This window comes from Budorcas taxicolor, chromosome 19 (genome assembly GCF_023091745.1).
Source record: "Budorcas taxicolor isolate Tak-1 chromosome 19, Takin1.1, whole genome shotgun sequence".
NCBI lineage: Eukaryota > Metazoa > Chordata > Mammalia > Artiodactyla > Bovidae > Budorcas > Budorcas taxicolor.
Genome location: NC_068928.1, coordinates 21,775,037 through 21,796,224, shown reverse-complemented (window position 1 = coordinate 21,796,224; position 21,188 = coordinate 21,775,037). Strand labels below are relative to the sequence as shown.

Here is a 21,188-nt window from a genome sequence, read left to right as displayed (position 1 = left end):
TATTTATATTACTGTTCAAAAGTTTGGCTTATTTTTATTTTCAAATTCCACAACTCCCCAAAATGGTACCAGGTGGCCCAAAGATTGAATTCCAAAGAGGAAGCATGAGCCAGCTCCTGAGAAGTCTGGGAACGCTCGACTCCCAGGGTCTGCAGAGCAGCGTTATCTTCACTGAGATTGCTGCAGTGGCCCAGCCTTGCCCTGAAGAAGCCAGGCCTAAGCGTGTCCTAGGACGCAGTGACATTCCATGCATAACCCTGCTGGCCTCTTCTGCGAAACCCTAGGGCTGGCTGGTGGGAATGCCTGCGGTCTGAGGCACACGTGCGTGTTCTGCCGTGACCATGGGCCCAGGCCCGCATCAAGGACAGTGCGAGGGTTGTATTGCTGTGGTCATCCTGATGACCCAGTCCCAGCAGCCGCTGGTTACAACCACTCTGTGTTTAGGAGCTGCTCTCCACCGCCCTGTTCCTCTGATGTCAGGGGTTCATTACTTACTTAAACATTAGAGTTTTTGACTTGACCTGGTAGCCTTTCTCTGACAATAGCAGCTCAGCCTAATTGTGTGCTATACACAAAAAAACACCCTTTTACAACCGGGGTCTGCTGCAGATGCTGTGTTACTCTGGTGCCTTGGTGGCGGGATGAAGATGAACTTAGGACAAGCAGGTAGCATGGTGGGGGCCTGTAATTCCAGCCGCCTTCAGCCAGTGGAAGTGTCTCCTTTATTCCACTAGAGAGTCATTCCTTTGCCTTTTTTGGCTGTCTCCCCCACTGTGGGCCGTCTTCTAAAGCTTGCCCACCCTTACCCAGAATTCAGACTCAGCTGAACCATCCAGACATTCTGAGTGTGTGTGAGTGTGTGTGTGTACATGAGTGATGATGTCAAGCCCAGCTGGTAACACCTTCCTCTGGCCTTGTCTGCTGTTGCCTTGAGAATGAGCCTGAGCTAGCGCACAAGGCTCATGCCCTTCTTGGGGGGCGTGCTATAGAATGCCTGTTCCAGTCTTGGTCCAGAGGCTTCCCTGCTGCTAGGCTGCCTGGACAGTCCTCACAGGTCTGAGAACCAGTGTTGGAGTGGGTCCTCCACTGTCCCTGAACAAGTCACCTGTAAGCAGTTAGAGCAAGCACAGACGCTCTTACCTGCCACGTGTCAACAGTGCCAGAAGCCTGGCGTCTACCATCCAGTCTAGCGCCTGGGGTCAAACACCAAGAACAAGCAGTGCTGCCCTCGCGACTGCCTTGGCAATGATGAGTCCTGGGCATCAGTAGCCATCAGTTCAATAAGCCAAGCATTGTCCACACTGACTATTCAGTCAGGAGAGGAGATGAATAGTTTCCTGTTTTAGATGGCTAAGGAGGCAGTATGAGCTCATAAACCAAACACCAATTTTCAGAGACATCTGTTCCCGATCTCCAGAATAAACACAGTGTCCAATGGCCGAGGCTGGTGGGAGCCGACATTAACCCCACTAGCTCTCCTGAGGGAAGCTGGGCCCTCTAGGGGATCCAGCCTCCCCAAAGAGAGATTAGGCCAGCAGGCTGCCCCAAAGACCTACAACTTCCAAGGAAATTGTAGAGAGATGCTGGCATAAAATAAACCTCCACCTGAACAGACAACCTCCTGCCGTCTCTGAGGCATACCGATGGCCAGGTCTCTGGTGGGGCACTTGTATTTCATGAAAAGAACTGGCTGGTGACAGCTGTGGGCATCTGTGAAAGAGCAAGTGGGGGGCGTGGGCTCATCTCCAAAACTGCCATGGTCCCCACAGGCCGAAGGGACGCACCAGGGGGAGTTCACTAGTAAGGAGATTCTTGGAAACGCACATCTGGATGCAGCTGGAAGAGTTAAATGTTTAGATTGGTGGTCTTCTCTGGACTCCTGGGAACATAAATGTCCACACCACAGGGCTGAGTTGTTTGCAAATGTTGGGGCTTTGCAGATTTTTTTTTATTAACATTTTCCTCTCACGTGGCTTACATCAATTTATAATAATCTACATAAGTTGAAACAGAACATAGACCAAAGAAAAATATATCCTTACCAACTTAAGAAAGTCAGATATTAATGAAGGGTCCCATCATACCTGTAACAGCACAACACCGGCAGCCCGCAGCCATCGCCAGCAAGGACAGGCGTGTGGACTCCTGTAGCCTGTCTGTGGGCTCCTGTTGGCACAGCCTGCCCTGCTGGGCAGTGGCTGGGGTTCTGTACAGTCCCTGTTGCTCAGGAGAACCCACGGGCTGTTCCCTCAGCGCAGCTTAGTCCAGGTCTGGTACCCACTCCTCCCAGTTCTGGGGGTCGAGTTGATAAATATGCTGAGCCTTTTCCATTTCTCAGCCCTTCCAGCCTTCCTCCCGTTCTCATCACCCAAGAGGTTGGGGGCTGCAGTAGCTACCTGACGCTGAGAGGCACATGTCCCTGGTTTGGGGAAGGTGGGAGGCGCCCGTTAGGGGCTGTAAATAGCTCTAGGTGGGGCTCCAATTCATTCCAGTTAGTGGCCGTGGAAGCAAGAACCTTCCAGGCCACCTGCCGGCTCCAGAGTGCCAAGCAGGCTCCAGGGATGGTCAGACACGGGGGATGTTCAGACTGCAGCATTCTTTCTCCACCTGTGGCCCAAGCCCCTTATCTTAGGGAGTGGGGCTCCTCGCTCAGCTGCTTAGCAGGCAGCCAGGGCGTCAGTACCGCTCTCCTCTTGGGCATCTATCCTCCGACATGCACTGAATGTGTACCATTCTGCCCACGCCGGGGCCACAGGTGTAAACGAGACAAGGGGCCCTTCCTCTCACTGAACCGGTGCTAAGGCTTCAGGGCCCCAAACCCTTCTTTAAAACCGCCCTGAGCTCAAGCTATGGAGAGCTTGTCTCTCCAACCCCCAGGGCTTGGAATCTAGTCTCTGCCACAGGAGAGCCAGGGAGCCGTGTCCTGTAGCTCCAGCCCCTGCCGCCAGGAGTGTCTGTCCTCCCAGGTGAACTGCTGGAGGCCGGCAGCGCTGCTCAGGAGAGAAGAAACTGCATGCCGGGGGCACTTCTCACTCCTTTCCAGTGAGCAGCGGCCTTCAACGGGGATCAGACCCTGCAGATGGGTCGAGCACCCACCACCAGGGTCCCCTGCAAAACCCAGTCCCGAGAGAGGCAGGTACCTGGCACAACCCCAACTCCTAAGAGTCCCCCCGAGTTCACCCACAAGGCTGCGTTCAGAAGCCAGGGACCGGAGGCAGCACCATGACGGCTGGCTACTGCTGGACCGTGCCTGACTTTCCCAGGCCCTGGGGCGCACGTGGCCGTGGGGGCTGCCCCATGGCAGTGCTTGGCTGTGGAGAAAGTGTAATGTCTAAGGCAAAGGTACCACGAGGTACGGGAGGCACCAGGAAGGGCTAGCCCTCTCGGATGGAGCCTGCCTGTTTCGAGACGCCTGCTTCAGCCCTCATGGTTGCCCTCCCAGAAGCCTGGCTCCACCAGAAAAGCCACCACAACTCCTTGCTCCCAGCCCAAGATGCCCAGTGCTCCCTGGCACTCTCAGCAGCCCACTTGCTCTGTCTCCTTGGCAACCTGACTCTCCCACCTCCCCCGATTCTTTCCTGACCCTCTGGCTGCCTTGACAGCAGGTCTCTGGTGAGTCTCTACACTCAAAATAGAACAGCAGGAGAAAAGAAACGGAAAAGCAGGAGAAGAAACAGGCAAAGGTGCCTCACGGGGACTGGAGACAGAACAGAGTTTCTCAGGTGGAAAAAATCCCAGCAATCCGCTCTCCAGCCTGTGCTGAGCCGAGGATCAGTGCGAGCCTGTCTCCTTGTCCAACATTTGCACAGGCGGCAAGGCAGACAGGAGTGTCTCCACAGGTGAGGGGACAAGGAGAGGGTGGGGGGCGGCAGCATCGGACCGGCCACCCCCCGCCACCGCTGCCCAGGGCCGCCTCAGAACTTTCAAGGTGATGGATCAAAACCCAAAGCTGAAAATGCATGCAGGCAGGCTTGGGGAGTCGGGGGGCGGGGGCCGGGCAGGGAGGACGGGGTGGAGGAAGACCGAGGGGAGGCCGCCAGGAGACTGATCTGGGAGCAGGGCCAAGAGAGGCGAAGCTGGCAGCAGTTACAGAGCGCAAAATAAAAGCCCTTGGACCGGACTCAGGAGGAAAGAAAGTGTTGGAGGAAATGAAAGAACAAAGCAGGCTGCCTGTGTGCCCACACCGGGTTGGTCACTACCTTTTCTGCATGACAAATAGACGTAAAACAATTCCCAAATAGCACGGAGCATTAGACACGACTAGAGGAACGAGGGCAGAGCCGGGGTGCGTGGTGGGGCCGGGGCCGGGTCGGCTGGCTTTGTACAAGGTGGCACAAAAGATACATGTCTTCCAGTTCTTGGAAATCTGTGTCCCTTGGAGTGCGGAGCGCTGGGTTTGGGAGTTCGCTATTGCAGTCCTTCAAGTCTGGGTTGGGTCCCTGGCTGGAGAGGCTGGCTCAGGGCCGCCCCCCACAGCCGCTCCCACCTTGGGCTACACGTCGGTGGAGAAGTACAGTGTGTTCCGCTTCAGTTCTGCAAAGGAGATGGGAGGGTGCTGCAGGTAGTAGAGGAGGACCTGGACCTGTGGGGAGACAGGGGAGACTGAGGCTGGGGTCCTCACCCCGAGGGCCTCCTCCGACCCGCTGGGCTCCTGTGGCTCCCCGCTTCCCCGCTGGCTGGCTTCAGCCACTTCCCCTTCCCTGGAAGCCCAGGTGTGGCTGCCCGTTTGCGGCAGTAGGGGGTGCTGCAGGGCAGAGGGCAGGGTGCCCGGGGCCACTTCCCCAACCTCAGTCCTGTTCCAGACCAGACCCTGCCCTGGGTCTCACCGGGCTCCCCCCCTCGCACCCCGCCAACTTCCACACATGAGGGGAAGGCCCCAGATTTTCCTGACACCCCTGAGTTTGCTTCCTGAGGCTCAGGCAGCTCCCGGGACTGCAACCAGTATCTGGGACACCCAGCCTCTGGTGGGCTCTTGGTCTAGACGCCTACTTTTTGGCAGGACCGTCCAGAGCCCTGACTCCTTGGTGGCATCCTCCAGACCCGTCAGCCCCGCTGCTCAGGATGGGAGGCGGGTAGGAGTCCACCCCTCAGGGCGGCTCGTGCGACCCCTGCACCTGCTGCAGGCCTGGGCAGCGTGGAGGTACCTGCGCCATGACATCGTGAGACCAGATGTCGGCGGCCGACGTGAGGTGTGCTTTGCTCTCCACTTCGGAGGGTCTCAGTAACGTGGGGCCAAACACGGTAGCCAGGTTGTGAAGGGACATTTTGTTGACGGGCTCCTTCTCAGCAACCCTGAAAGGGACGGGAGGGGCGGAAACACAAGTCACGTCTGGCCGCCACATGGAGCTCCAGACCCTTGGCTAATACCGCTCCTGGGAGGATTCCCCAAGGGGGTCACTAGCCCGCCCTCTCCTGAGGGTAGAGACCGCTCCGTGAGGAGGGGACTCAGCCAAGGGCCCAAGTTCCCAGCTATGTTCCAGTACATTCCACTGACAGATTCCCAGCTCCTGGGCCACCCCCTGAACTGATGGTAAACTGCAAGAGCCAGAAGGACCCACTCCAACTCTCCCTTGCCTCAGAGAGACTATTACAGGTTCAAGAACTTTCCCTGTAATAACTCATGCTCGTCACAAGCAAGTCTTTGGGTAGGTAACAGTTTCATCCCCCTTGTAGAGATGAAGAAACCAGAGTGCAGAGAGGTCAAATGGCCTGCCCAAGGTGACCCAGCAGGTGGCAGAGCAGGGATCCGAACCCAAGAGGTCTGCTTCCTGAACCCATGCTCCTCCCCACCCTGCGCGCTGTCCACGATCAGCCCAGCCGTGGAGAGGGGCCCAGAGGAGGAGTCCCAGCAGGCAGGGGCCAAAGGCCAGAGGCTCTGCCTGCTGTGCTGTGGCAGGAACATCCCTCGTCACAGATGGAGCCCAGGGGCTGTCCTCCCAAGCTTTTCCAGAAGGGTCTGCCTCTTGGGACCCCAGAGCTGCCTCCTGGATCTTCCTCTGCGTCTCTTGCCTGATCAGCCAGATGCTCTGTAGGCTTACTTCCCCTGAGTGACAGCAGGGGCTGCCATCTGGGGCTGGTGTCCAGCAGGCTCGGTACCACCCAACACATGAGAGAGACCCTGCGCCTCCCCCTGGTCCCAGGCAATGTTTTGGGGCTGAGCCCCAAGCAGCGCCTCTGACCCCAGCTCCCACTGCAGCATCACCGCACCCTCCAGGCAGGAGCCGTGGATGCGCCTGCTGAGCGCCTTGGAAACGAGCAAACAGTGCCATGCCAGGAGGCAGCTGTGCAGCTGGCCCTGCCCCTCACCACACACACACACACACACACACACACACACGCACGCATGCACGCACACGCACACACGCGCACACACACACACACGCCAGGCGCCCAGATGTGGGAACAGACTGTGCCCGGTTCCCAGGGTGGAAAACCTAATGAATTTTCCTCCCCACTCCTCTGTGTGTCCTCCCCACAGTGCTCGCCAAACTATTTGGGGATTGGTTGGGACCTTGGTCCCGGCCAAACCAGAGGGAAAATGTCTCATAATGGGAAAAACAAGACAGCAGCCCAGGCGTTCCCAGGTCTCCGCTGGCCCTCCACAGCCTGGCCTGGCCTGGCCGAGCCTCCACTGGGGGCCTGAGGGCTCAGAGCCCCTCACCAGGGTTGCCCTGGTCCTGGATGGCAAGTGGATTTCAGGGACGCCTGGGAACATCTCCTCCCCACTCACACCTGGGACCAGTCCTGGGCTCCAAAGTGAGTGAGGAGGTCACAGTCAGGGCTAGCTTCCGTTCCTAACTTAGGTGCAGGTGTCAACTTTAGCCGCTCTTGGTTTAACCGGACTGTGGAAGGGGCAGAGCGGAAGGTGGGATGGACCATAGTTTAGGACCTGGGAGATGTGGACCCTAAGGGCAGAGCCACTGGTAAACCCAAGCAAGTCCCCATCGAGCTGGGGACTCAGATTCCCTACCTGTTTGATGAGGTGTGGGTCAAGACCAGTGGGCTTCAGACTTTTTGGACTGTGACCCATAATAACAGACACGTTTTACACGATCACCCAGCACATGCAATAGGAGTAACTGAACAGAACCATACGCATGCTTGCCGTTTGCGGTGCACCCTGGGGCTGTCTCTCCTACTCCGTTTAAAAAATGCCAAGTGGACTGAGTGGCCCAGTGACTGGAAGCTCCACCTACAGTCCTTGGCTCTAGCCCCGCCTCTCCAAATGTTCTATGGCCAATATTTGAGGTGGCCCCTGGGATCCCAATATTTCTCCAAACAGAAGAATCTGAATGCCAAGAATCTGAAGGGCAAACTCTCACCTGGCTGCGGTGGCCCAGCAGAGACCAGCACCCACGAGGAGGCGCCCAGGGTGTGGTTTTCCAGGGCATGTGTCCCGCCCAGCTGGAGCCTGCCCCCCCACCTCCCGGCGGACTGGGCAGGGCCCCTGCCCGTTACCTTTTCAAGTGTTCCAGCAGGAAGAGGAAGGTGATGAGGTTGGGGTCGGGCAGGGAACGGAGCAGGTGCATCATGCAGTTCTCCTTGGCAGCAGGGTCTGACAGGGCTGTGGGACACAAGGGCGAGGGTGGGGCTGGGCTCCGGGCGGGGAGCCCTCGGCCGGCACCCTGGGGTCAGGAGGCTGCGGGAGCCTGGGGGGAAGCCTGAGCTGTAAGGGGCCAAGGGGACAGACCCAGCAGGGATGGGGCTGGTGTTTTGCCAAGGGTGGGCTATTAACAGGTTTCTGCAGGAGGCCCCACTCACGACCTGGAACCCAGCCAGGAGGCGGGCAGGTGGGGAGCAGACACCCTTCTTCCCTGCAGGCTGTGGGCCTTTGGGGCTGGAGCCACTCTATCCCTGGTCTGTAAGGATACAAGGATGCCACTGGTGTGAATGTTCTTTTTTTTTCGGCTGCGCCACTCGGCTTGCAGGATCTCGGTTCTCCAACCAGCGATGGAAACCAGGCCCTGGACAGTGAAGGGCACGGAGCCCTAACCACTGGACCACCAGGGAATTAACTCCCTAAATGTTCTCTTTTTCAAGCACTTCTGATGCCAGAGCCTGGCAGCGGCCCTCCTTCCGCGGGCTCCTCATTCCACTGACTGGACCAGGAGAAGGTGAGGCAGGAGGGATGCGCCCAGGCCTGGATCTGGCCCAGGTTGGGGGGAGGCCACAGTCCTGCCAGGCGGGACCCTCAGCTTCCTCCCAACCCTGGGCATTGGTCAGAGAAGAGAGCGCACTCCTTCTGGAAGGCTCGGTACCAGCCAGGTCAAGTGCACTCCAGGCTCGCTTCTCCTTGGTCCTGGACCCCACACCCTCGGGGCAGATTTGCCCGGTCCTGGAGTTTCTAAATAAGGAGGTCAGTGTTCAAGGAGGAAGCACAGAGGGCAGCCCTGAGGGGCAAGAGAGACGGGCAGGGGGAGAGTGGGTCCAGCCTCTGGAGCACCATCAGGCCATGTGGGCCCAAGGCACAGAGCAGATGGGCACGCCAGGTGGGGGGTGGGCAGGTGGGCACAGATATCTCATTCTCTCTGCTGGTCAGGGAGGCCTGGCTCAGCCCAGCCCTCAGACCCCCGCCGCTGCTCACCGATGCCCTCCATGAAGGCGGGATACAGTCGGTCTGTGAGGAGGGGCTCGGGCAGCTCCCGGAAGTAGAGCTTGAGGGTGCCGGCAATGGCATTGATGTCCATGTCACTCAGCATCAGCAGGATGTCCTTGTTATCTGTCGGGGGGCGGGAGGGAAGGGGCTGTGCTGGCTGAGCCCCCTCCCACCCCCATGCAGCCCTCAGCGGGGCAGGGAGCCCCGATCTGTCCCCCCATCCACCCTGAGATGGCCTGCTCGGGGCATGCACCCCCAGCCCACTCTCTGGTCTGGTCTCCCCAGCAAAGGCGGGATGTAGGTAGTGCCCACAGGTGGTCCATGACTCAGCTCCGTGGGGGAGAAGGGGAGGGGAGCACAGTTCATTATCCAGAGTCCTGGAGCCACGTTCACACCACGTGTCACATGCCCCCCTTCCAGCTGCAATCTCCCCGCCGCTAAGCCCCTCTCTGGAAGGCACTGTACATTTTTATACCTAAAATCATGTTCTGACAAAGCCTTGGCTTCCAGGTGGCATAGAGGAGCCATGTGCCAGCCTGTCCCCAGCTCCCCCCACCCACCCCCAGGTTCCCCGAACATGTCTGCTTGGCAGCTGCCTGGGGACACCCACCAGGCCCCCTCTCAGCTCCCATAGGATCAGCACTGCCCAGCCAGTTCAGGGGTCCTGACTGCTAGCAATGCTGTTGCTGCACCCTGAACAGCAAGATGGGGTTAAGAACCAGAAAGGTCAGACCCTCCCACCAAGGGGCTCAGTCAAAGTGAAAGGCAGCAGCGCCCCTCCCAAAGGGCACTGGGGAACCAGAGAAGGTGGGGGTGCCAGAGCCAGCCGGCCCGGCTCAAAGCTCTTTAGTTTCCCTGCAGCCTGGGAGGCCAGCAACAAAGCCAGGAACACAGACTCTGGAGTCAGCGAGATCCGAGTTTAAATCAGGCTCAAAGCTTATGAACTGAGTAATCCTAGGCAGGGTACTTGGCCTTTCTGAGGCTCTGCTTCCTTATCTGTAGCAACAGAGGCAAGGCTGGAGGGCAACGGATTACGTAAGAAAATGCAGGGCAGGCCCACATCACAAGGACTCAGCAATGGTCCACCCCATGCCGTGCCAGGCTGGAGCGCACAGTCCAAGGCTCCTCTGCCATTGGCTGGTCAGGGTCTTTCCATGGAGAAGCCTCCTGCTTCTGTTACGCTCCCCCACCAGCCCTAGGAGCCTGCTGGAGCAACCCCCACCCCCGCCCCACAGCTGCCCAGCTGGGCCTCCCAGACTCACTGGCATCGAAGACGGCCTTCAGCGCCTGGATGTCTGTGGCCACCCCTGATATCCGGTAGATGCCAACCTCCTCGATGCCCCGCTTCTCCACCTCCTCCACACACTGCCGCACGATGTAGGGCACCTTGGAGCGCTCCCGCCTGGGGTTGGGGTAGAGGATGTGAGGGGAGGGAGGGGCAAGGGGATCCCCAGTGATCCCTACATGTAGCCCCTCCCTCTCTGCAAACCGTGGCTTTGGAGTGTTTTGGCCTCTGGGATCAGGAGATGGGGGACAAGGAAAGGGCTAAGAAAGAGGCCATGCTACCAGCCCCCACCCGCCGCCACAGCCCACCCCAGGCCTGGGTGCTGAGGGACAGCAGGGGACAAAGGCAGGAAGTTTTAGGAGATCAAAGCCCGAAGTAAGAGCTTTCCTCAGAACAGAGGGCTCACACTGAAATGCTATGGGGGACCCAGTGGGTCACCTACAGAGCAGGGTGGGCCAGACCCTGGAGACAAGGGGAGGGGAGGGGGCTGAAGGATGCCTTCTCCTGGGGGGCAGCCACTTCTGGATTCCAGCCGGCCGCTGCCACACCAAGACACAGACGTACAGCTGTCACGTCTCCCCATTTATTACAGGATGCTGAGGATCTGGGATTTTCACGTGCAATCTCCCAGTGTTCAGTGCTGGCTCATTTCTAAAGCATTGTGTGAGGCAGGGAACACACCTCTGCCGGCCACTTTTGCCCATCCAAGTGGCTGTTGTGAGTACTGAACTGGAGGGTGACTGCTGGGGTGCCAGACATGGGTGGGGGGCCTGGAAGGCGGGGGCCCTGGAGGGCGGGGCTGGCAGGGACCCCAGAAGCAGCACCTACTTGGTCACCACGCTGATCTTCACACCGAAGACGCCACTCTGCTTTTTGGAGGGGGTCCTCTTCAGGCTCATGTCTCGGCTGGTGAATTTCATGGAGAATTCCACTTTGATCTGGTTGGGGGCAAGGCAGGCACAACCCCTCAGGGCATGAGTGCCCAAGGAGTGCCCCCCAACACAGGGGCCCCCCAGGACTGCACCTGGGGGCTCCCTGAAACACTCAGGGTGGGAATGGGAAGGGTGCAGGCAGAGAGGGGGGAGGGGCTGGGTGGGTTGGGGGAGGCCCGGCTGCCCACCCACTGTGCAGACACTTCCGGCCTCTCCCGGCTCACCCCATTCATCTCAATCACATCGGTGTGCCAGTTCTTGGTTTCTACAGTTTGTGGATCCAGCTGCAGGGAAAGAAAGAGAAACTGAGAGACAGAGGTGACAGCAGAGACCAAACCAGAGCCCCCCGCCCCCTGCTGCTCAGGCTCAGACGCTGGCTAAAAGTTCAGGAAGATGGAACTGGGGGCTGATGCTCATCGCGACATCAGTCCTTCAGGGGCTCCAGGCCCCAGGTCCTTCCTGCCCCAGTTAGTGAAGGATTCCCCCACTCTGGGAGGGAGGCGGGGTGCGCTCTTGGACGCATTCGTCCATCCCCTCTCATCCACTCCTGACCTGCCCTCTGAGAGGTATACTATCACCCCATTTCACGGATGCACAAACTAAGGCTCACAGTCTATCAGCAACTTGCTCAACTGCCGGAACTGGAGTCAGGTACACTGCGGGCACAGCCCACGTACCTGGAGGTGGCAAACAGGAGGCCGTGCCACGCAGAAGTAAAGAAGAGCCCTGGGTCTGAATCCCAGCTCAGCCACTTTTGGCCGGGTGACCTTAGGAAGTTTCTACCTTGCTAAACCTCATTTGTTTGGTTTGTTCATTGCCAGTAAAGACCCTGCCTTGCTGGATTATTGTGAAGACTCATTGAGATAACAGGTAAGTGGCTAGTCTCCCAGGAAGCAAATAGGCTGTAGAGGGGGCCCTCAAACTGGGCAGGAGCCCCAGGGAGGTGTAGATGGCAGGCGAGGCCCAGAGGTATCCCTCACAGGTGACCAAACAGGGCCCGTTCCTCTGGTTCAGGGGCCTTCAAACTGTTTTTCCTTGTGCATCCATAAACTGACTTGGAAAAACAATGTACACCCTGGCACATTTTAAAGTCAATATCTAAACATTTCCAAATCAAGTTTAAATAGCTGCAAAGAACATAATTTCCAGAATAATGTAAATATTTACATCTTGAAACAAAACTGTTACATCATTCTCTTAAACGAATCCAAATTCCATAGCGATTTGATACCCACCATCATCCATTTAAAAAACATATAAACAAATTCTTCTTTCCCTTGTAGAAACCTGTAACATTCCTTTTTCTCCTTGATTTTGCGTTTCTAGTCTATTTCACCCAAAGAATTATGTCCTCGTTTGTTTTTTTTTAAGTCTTTTATTCTTCACCCTATTATATTTTGCTTCAACGAAAACATCTGTGTAAATAGAAATGAAAAATTTCCTGAGACCACAAGTCTCCAAATGTTCAAAACATATTCTGGATTCACTAGTACAATGATTAGCAGTATGTAATAAAAAATCTAACCAACATATTAAAAATTTTAATAAACATTCAGCAGCAAAGTACCATTTTGGTGGAACTACATCTCTTAATGAGATTGGGTGGAGTGCTTTTTCTGTTTTAGTTCATGTATGTACATGAATACTATTTTTTGCTAGGGTGAAATGGGGTTTCAGTTCAATACTTTTATTTTTTTGGTTTGGTTTTTAAAGATGTAAAAGATGAAACATCTGCTCACATAAAACAGATGGGGCTCCAAATAGTTTTTTTGGGTTTTTTTGGCCGCACTGTACAACATGCAGGATCCTAGTTCCCAGACCAGGGACTGAACCCACACCTCCTGCTGTGGAAGCACAGTCTTAATTCCTGGACCACCAGGGAAGTCCTTTTTTTCCTTTCGTTTTTGAAAATAGTTTTATTATAGCAAGGTTTGCATTTCTTTAACCTCTTTCCTGGGTGTTTGCTTTAAATTGCATATTATCAATATTTATTTTAAACGGTCTCTCAGCTGACAATTCTGCTACTTTTGTGGAAACAAAACACTGGAAACCACATGATTTTGAAAGGATCAGAAACCCAGCCTTTTGAGTCTTCTACTTTTTCAACTCCCACATCAACATTTTAAGGGGCCCCCCTGTTGCCACCGAGGGGCCCTGGGAGCCCTGGGCAGGGGTCTCTAGGGGTCCTCGGGCTCCTCTGCAGAGCAAGGGGTGGGGTAAGGCCATTCGCTGGCGAGGCAGCAACACCCAGACTGATCTGGGTCCAAATGTCCACTCACCTTTGGGGCAGCAGCACTTATGGGAGCTGAGAATCTGCAAGCTGATTCTCTTAGAATGCTCCTGACCTCGTACCGCTGGACGACTCCCACCCCCAGGGCCTGTAGAGCGTAGTCTGAACACTTCTGTTCTAACAGGCCCCTCACTAGAGTCTGGGTCCGCCCAGCGTGGCCTGGGCCCTGGGGCTTCTAAAAGCTTGAGATACCTGGTAAGTCTTCTCCCCATCTTCTATCACCACATACCTGCTGGGGACGGGGGCAGCTAAGCCTGCAGTGGGGGCTGGGGGCCTGCATCTGAGCCCAGGCCCTGCCTGGCTAGCAGTCCCCTGCCTGGAGAAGGGAGGAAATGGGGAACAGGGACAGAGGGAAAGCCACGTGGAGAGGATCGAGCATCTCCTCAAACGTGCAAAGGGAGCGTGCGGGCCCGCCGGCTGGCTGCTGCCCCAGCCCTCTATTCTGGAAGGCCTCTGGAACCTCCCTCCCCTAACCTTTATGTCCCAAGGCCTGGGGCACAGGCTGCCCCCGACAGCTTCATCGACTCCAGAATGCCAGGTCTTGGACACAGAGCCTCAGGGCGTCCCCAGCCCTGACCTCCAGCAGTGGCCACCTGGAGCAGAGAGATCTCCATTGCCCTCTGCCGGCGGAGGCAGCTGCTGCCCTTGGGACACACAACTCTGTAACGACCACCCCCTTCTCATGTAGGTCTCTCTTGGCATCAGCGTAAACCTCAGGTCAATTCCATGGTCCTGGCCCCTAGGGCCCTCCTCTGCCCTAGCTCCCCCTGGGTTGGTCCTGAAGTGGCATGTGGACACAGCCCAGGCGGGGAAAGTGCAAGGACTGAGAATCAGACTGATCTGGGTCCAAATGTCCACTCTTCCACTCAACTGTGTGAATCTGGGCGGGTCACTTAACCTCCTGGAACCTAAGTTTCCCCACAGTGGGGGGTCCACACCTGCCTCAATGTTGCTCTGGAAAACAGTAACACTGACCGGACATGTAAGCATTTCCTCTAAGTCTGGCTCCAGGACAAACCCCTTACCTACAGCATCTCAATCAATCATCATAACATGGCCCATGAGGTGTAAGTCCTCCTAGCTGTCTCCATTCTACAGATGAGAACACTGAGGCTTAAAAAGAATGAGGAGTTTGCCCACTGCCACATGTCTAGGAAGTGAGAGCTAGGATGCAAATTCAAGTCTCCCTGACTCGGCTTGGCCAGATCCGCAAGATCTCATGTACAGCACCCAGCCTGGCGCCCTCGCCTCTGGCAGCTGCTGTGATCAGTGTTTATCTGGAAGGGAGACATGAGGCCTCCACCGTCTGGCACCACAGGCTGACCTAGGGGCTGGCAGGTCGTCTCCAGTATGATTCTTTCATTCCTTCCCTCCCCCTTGCTTCTGTTCCAAATGCCAAGTAGCAACCCCACGTGTTCCTGGAAGCATCTGAGACAGGACCTTCGCAAGCCTGATGAGAAGGCTCAGTCCCAGCCCTGTTTCTTCCAGAGAGCCTCCCCAGATTAACTCCAGGCCTCAGGAATGTTCACTCCCCTCTGCCTCCCTGCCACACTACCACCCCGTCCCCTGGACCATTTGCTGTTGCTGCAGTCTGTCCCAGGCCAGGTCTGGGTAAGGTGGCACCGTCACGTTTTACCGTGAGTCTCATCACCACCCTATTCTGGACTTCCCTCTGCAGGTGCGGCCCTGGCACCCGCGTTGGGGAGGCCGACCCAGCCCCTCAGCACCCCGACAACGCAGCCCTGTCTCCTGGAAGGCCAGCACAACTCCAGAAATCAAGTCTATTTCAGGATGTCATTTAAATACAGAGAAGGGAGGGTGCAGAGTAGAGACGGACATGGCACATTTTCCAGAGAAATGATGCTGTCTGAACTGCTGTGGTTATTTATAACCCCTGGGAAAAGTGGACTTTGCTATTTCCTGATTAGATTAGTGCTGGAGGCGGAGAAGCCAGCCTCCTGGATGTCAGTGGATAGGAACGTCTGATGGCTCACCATCCAGTCCCAGCAGACAGGTGCCGTCCCCTCACCTGGGGACCAGGTACCAGGGGGAGACTAGATCACCTGCAGGAGTGAGACAGGTAGGGAGATCCCCCATCGAAGAGTGCCTCCTTCACCACACAGGCCACAAAAATGCCACGGGCCCACCCCCAGGGAGCACAGGCAGGAGACAGAAGCAGGTCCTAGAACATCCTGGAACACGTTACCAATGAGTGGCCGAACACAGCCTCTGGGAGCGGCTCAACCGTGTCCTTTCTGCCTTTGCCTTTAGACCTGGTGAGGTCTTGGCTGCACGTTCAGACCTCTCCCAAGGAGAACCTGCTGCCCTCTGGGACTGATGTCCCCGGAAGAACCACCATCCCCCAAGGGAAGGCCACATCCCAGGCAAGGCGTCCGCAGAGTCTCCCAGAGAACTGGCAGGTGGCTGGGAGGCCGCCCTCTCCTCTCTCGGCCTCAGCAGCCTCACGTTCAGGACAGGAAATGGGCTCCCCAGCCTGGCAGGGGGCTCAGAGGAGGCTGCCCTGTGGGCACCTGAACCCCCCCTGGATGGTGGGTGCCACCTTCATTTCAGAAACGTCCTCAGGGGTCCCCTGTGAGAGGTCTAAGCCCTTCCTCCTGCCCGTTTCTCCCCAGCCTGGGACAGGAGAGCCCCAAAGCCCTCCCTCTCTCTGGTTCAAGGGCTGTTCACGACCATCTCCCAGTGCCTGGGAGGCATCAGCGAATTTGGGGGCCCCCTTCCTGCTCCCTCGAGTCAGACTCCTTCTGACAGTGGGCACTGTCCCCCCACCATCCCACACTCCCTCCACCACGCAGCTCGCTCAACCCTCTCCTGGTGATTTCTGCTGCCACCCCTTCCCCTGCTCCCATCCCGGGCCTCACGTGGGCGCCTTTAATCCATGAGGAGGGGGCGGGAGAGGGGGCGGTGAGCAGTCAGAACTGGCAGCTGCAATCCCAGCGGGGGGGGCGCAGAGCAGCGGTGGTTACTTTGGCAGCTTATGTGGGGGGCTTGCAGGTGACAGGGGCCCCCACCTCCTTCCCCATAGCCCCTTGGCACTGAGCCCCTCTCCTCAGCGTATCACTGTCATCTCCCCAGCACAAGCCCCACAGGTCCTGAGGAGCCCGCCTCCCTGGGCCCTCTCCCACCCTTTCTTTCACTGAGCACACTGCTCTGCCCTCTGCACCCTGGGCCTGGCATCCGGGCCCTGTCCTGGGCAGTGGCGTGGACTTCACTCGAAGCCCAGAGTTGTTTTTAGGGCTACTGAAAATGAAGTGCAGTGACCCAGCACAGCCGAAGCTGTCCCCCTCACAGGTGAACAGGACACTGAACAGAAAGCAGAGGTGGGACTTTCCCTCCAGTCCAGGGGTTAAGAATCCACCTGCCAATGCAGGGGCACGGGTTCGATCCCTGGTCTGGGAAGATTCCACGTATGCCATGGGACAACGAAGGCCACGTGCCACAGCTACTGAGCCCGCACACCGAGCGCCGTGCTCCACGTCAAGAGACGCGGATGCACCGCGAGACGCGGACGCGGATGCACCGCGAGACGCGGACGCGGATGCACCGCGAGACGCGGACGCGGATGCACCGCGAGACGCGGACGCGGATGCACCGCGAGACGCGGACGCGGATGCACCGCGAGACGCGGACGCGGATGCACCGCGAGACGCGGACGCGGATGCACCGCGAGACGCGGACGCGGATGCACCGCGAGACGCGGACGCGGATGCACCGCGAGACGCGGACGCGGATGCACCGCGAGACGCGGACGCGGATGCACCGCGAGACGCGGACGCGGATGCACCGCGAGACGCGGACGCGGATGCACCGCGAGACGGAGGAGCCCCCGCTCGCCACACCTAAGAAGGCCCACATGCAGCAGCGAAAACCCAGTGCAGTCAAAAGGAATAAATAACTTAAAACACAGAAGGCAGAGGTGTGTGGCTGTGCTTTGGGGAACGGAGGCTGAGCGCTGGGTCGTGAAGACCAGGCCCTGAGCCAGGTGTGTTGTCCGATGGGCACACGTTTCCTGGGGCTCCCGGGTCAGTGGCTGCGGCGGCGGTCCTGGCTGGCCTTCCGCTGCCCTCCCCCAAGTGCATCCACATGCTCTGGGCTGGTCCCCCTGGGACACTGAAGCCAGCCTGTCATTGGGGCAAACCACAGGCGTGAGCGGCATGGGCTGGCAGCGGGCGGACAACGGTGCTGCCAAGAGCCTGCCTCCCCGCCCCCTCACCCCCCAAGAGGGCACTGGAGGCTTCTGTCAACGTGGCCATCCGAGAGACACTTGCAGAGAGGCAGGGCAGAGCAGGAGGGGGGCGTCGGGCCTGCACCCTGCAGGGTCAGGCTCAGTAAACTCACCCTGTTTTCCCAGAGGCCGGGACCCCCACCATAAAGCCAAGCAAGCTCTGTCCCCCCTCCACCCCAACCTGCAGGGTGAGCTACACGACGGCTTGTGGCACCGGCTTGAGGCTACTTGGCCTCTGCTCGCCTCCCCTCCCCCCAGAACTTTGAAGTTCCCAGAGGCCCACGTATGAAGGGGTCAGCAGCTCTGAATGGGGCTTTTATTGAAGCCAGGTTAGCCCTGTAGCACCCTCGGTGACCCGCATTCCAGGGCTCAGCCTGCCCTGCGATGCCATCAAGCCCTCAGGCCGAAACTTGGAGTAGGCACATCTCTCCCAGAGCCCTGGGGCCCCAGCCTCCTCAGAGCTCCGTGCCCGCCCGCCACTGCCTGCTCTGCCTGCAGACTTCACCCCAGAATCAGGCCCACAGTCACAGCCAGGAAGCTGCACCCCACGCAACCCTGGCTCAGGGACACCAGCTGGGTCACTCTTAGGAAAAGGAACTGGTCAGGGCTAAGTCAGGGCTTCTCAGTGGTAAGAACCCACCTGCCAATGCAGGAAACATAAGAGATAAGAGTTCCATCCCTGTGCTGGGAAGATCCTCTGGAGGAGAGCATGGCAACCTACTCCAGTATTCTTGCCTGGAGAATCCCATGGACAGAGGAGCCTGGGGGGCTACAGTCCAGGGGGTCACAAGAGTAAGGACACCACTGAAGCAACTGAGCATGCACACACAGGGCTAAGGTAACACAGAGGCAGCCCCCAGCAGCTCTGTCCCCAAAGGGAAAGGGCCACCCTAGAGGTCAGAGTCCCAAGTGAGAGGCTCCCCGAGGTACATCCGGGGAGTGTCATGCTGCAGCCACAGAGAGGCCAAGGGCTTCTGGGACTGTGGGCTCAGGGGCCTCCCTCTGGACTCGGAGTGGTTTGGTAAGAATTATGAAAAGTCCTCCCTTGAAAGTGACCTCATCCTCCCTGCCCCACCAGGAACACTGTCCGGGCACAGAGCCTGCTGGTGGGAACGAGGCACAGCAATCCCCTGGCCTGTGCTCGCTCTGAGGGGCCTCTTGTGGATTCTCCCCAGGTCCTCCCCACTTGCAGGCCCATTTCTAGGCTCAGCATGCGAGGTGGGGCTCCACACCTCCAGAAGCTCCCCACCCAGGGCACGCAGCCTTGATCCCGACGGGGCTCTGTGACCAACCACCAGGACAAGGAAGAAAGAGCCGAAAACTCAAATGAGCCCTGGGCTGCACAAGGGCATGAGAGGCGAAAGCACTTCCTGCACTAAGCCACTCATGGGACCTCATCATGTCACTCTCTAAGCCTATCAGCATCTTGGGAATTATCACCTAAGTCACATCAAAAGATAAGAAGGATGTCTGGAACTCAGTACATGCTCAAAACATGTCCGCATCACTAAAATTGGGCTTAACCTCCCTGGCAGCTTCCCACTGCACTTAGATTAAAAGCTCAACTCCTCCAAGGCTGCTGCCCACTCTGTCCAAGGTCGTTTCCTATGCTCCATGCAGCCTCTCTCTACCTCCGAACACACCATGGTTGCCCCGGTTCAGGGTTTTCACCTCTGCCTGGAAGGCACCCTTCCCAGATCTTTCAAGAATCTGTGTCATTTAAGTCTTAGTTTAAAATTATTTTTTCAAGTGAGGCCTCTCCCCTCCACTTTGCTCTCTGATCTGTTACCCAGTTTTATCTTCCTCAGAGTACTTGTGCAGCATGAAATGATGTCATCTATTGCCTGACTAATCCTATGGACAGAAAGTTCCATCAGAGCAAGGCCTCTGCCCTGGGCTGCCTCTGCAGTGCCCAGTACGTGAGGGTGCCCCATCAATATTCCAAGGCCAAATGAACGAATCAGGGTGTATAGGCTGGAGAAAGCAATGTCCTTCAGCTAGGGCTCCTTCGGGACAGGGCTTGAGAAGCCCCACACTCCTGCTCACCTCTCTCCTCCTGTGGTCAGTTAATGGCTGGCTGTGGCCCAGGGGTAGCCCTGCGACCTCTTCCACCCAGACTTTCCCAGCGTGCTGAGAGTTTAAGGCTTAGGCATAGGAATCTTGAGACGTGGCCAAAATCATCATATGAACTGGATCTAGGAGATCATCCTGTTCAGATCCTTCATTATACTGAGGCCAGAGAACCAGAGAGGTGAAGAGATTTGCCCAAGGTCACACAGCAAGTCAAGACAGTAGACTCAGGTTTAGAAAAACAAGGCCTCGTGACTCCTAGCGGCCCGATGCCTTTCCTTCTCTGGCCTCCTGGTTGGAGGTGGGGGTGCTCCAAGGAGGGGGCCAGAGCACAGAGGAGACACTCAGGCATTCAAGGGGAAGAGGAGCTGTAGCTGCCATGGGACCCTGGCTCTGGTCACCGTCCAGGAGAGAGGGGGTTCCAGCTTCTGGCTCAGGCATGAGTTCCACGTTCTCTTAGCCAAAGCAGAATCAGGGAAACCACTGTGGGGCTCCCTGGAGAAGGCAATGGCAACCCACCCCAGCGCTCTCGCCTGGAAAATCCCAGGGACAGAGGAGCCTGGCAGGCTACAGTCCATGGGGTCGCAAAGAGCCGGACTCAACTGAGCGCTGAGGGACTGTGGGGCCCTCCCGGCCTCTCTGCAGCAGAGTTCCCCTAGCACTCCACAGTCACTTCCCACCTCTCTACGCCCACCTGGGCAGGGACAATGGGGCCTTAGTCTAAGGCTCACTAGGATCCAGACCTGACTCTGGCTTTCTCCTGGGGATTGGGGCGAGTGGGTTCCAGATATGGGGATGTGTGTTCCTTTGGGTGCTAGGAAGACATCAGAACACAACTCCCAGTGCGATTTGATAGGGAAAAGGAAGCCCAAACAGCACCTGCTGATTAGTTCCCGATAATCTGGGCAGATGGCAAGGCCACTCAGCAGAGGACTGGGCCTGGCCAGACTTGTGTGCCCTGACCCACACCCGGCAACTCCCCCAAATGGACACCTGCAGGAGTTTCTGGGCTCTTCCCAAAATATCTGCTCTCCTGGGGCTTCGCAACCTCTGGATAGTTCTGCACCACAGGGCTTGGGCAGCACTGGCAGGCTCAGCTCCTGCTGGGCTGAGTCCATCCAAAAGCCAGGGGCACCAAGCCCGGCATGGCTGCCTGGCCAAGCCACCTGCGACTGTAGATGCTGGAGAGGGCTGGCGCCCCTTCTAGCCTCCCCAGGAGCCAAGAGACAGCAGCTTGCCAAGTGCACTAAGAGCAGGGGCTCCTACTCTGGGATCTGTGACCTTCTCAGAAACAGCACACGATAGTGGGAGTCGCTCAGTCACGTCCGACTCTGTGCGACCCCCAGGACTGTAGCCCACCAGGCTCCTCTGTCCACGGGATTCTCCAGGCAAGAATACTGGAGTGGGCTGCCATTTCCTTCTCCAGGGGATCTTCCCGACCCAGGGATCCAACCCAGGTCTCCTGCATTGCAGGCAGATTCTTTACCATCTGAGCCACCAGGGAAGCCTGAAACAGCAGAGTCTGTGCATATGTCTGGCTTTGGGCCTAGTCATCAGATTCTCAGAGTGGAGGACTCCTGCTCTGTGGAATCAAACAGGACTCTCGGGAGCCAGCTTAGGGGAGAAGTGGGAGCAGCGGGGGTCCGGAGACCACCTGTGAAGCCCCAGGAGTAAGGTCCTCTCCCTCGGGGGAATATGTGTTAACATAATGGCTGCAGGAGCACAGGAAGATCTTGCTACTCTGCTTTTCAAGCCCCCAAACCGACCAGGGT

At 57.5% G+C, this 21,188-nt stretch overlaps 1 protein-coding gene across 1 annotated transcript in view; it reads right to left on the bottom strand.

Moving 5' to 3' along the window:
* Positions 1–1,925: 1,925 nt before the first annotated feature.
* The window catches only part of ABR (ABR activator of RhoGEF and GTPase), an 85,419-nt gene continuing 66,156 nt past the window's right edge, over positions 1,926–21,188 (bottom strand). The window contains exons 16-22 of the mRNA XM_052657454.1: positions 11,038–11,097; positions 10,710–10,819; positions 9,859–9,998; positions 8,585–8,719; positions 7,459–7,564; positions 5,145–5,292; positions 1,926–4,582 (exon numbers count right to left, since the gene is read on the bottom strand). Of these exons, the coding sequence (XP_052513414.1) occupies positions 4,493–4,582; positions 5,145–5,292; positions 7,459–7,564; positions 8,585–8,719; positions 9,859–9,998; positions 10,710–10,819; positions 11,038–11,097 (789 nt within the window). The 3' untranslated portion in view covers positions 1,926–4,492. The remainder of the gene's footprint in view (positions 4,583–5,144; positions 5,293–7,458; positions 7,565–8,584; positions 8,720–9,858; positions 9,999–10,709; positions 10,820–11,037; positions 11,098–21,188) is intronic.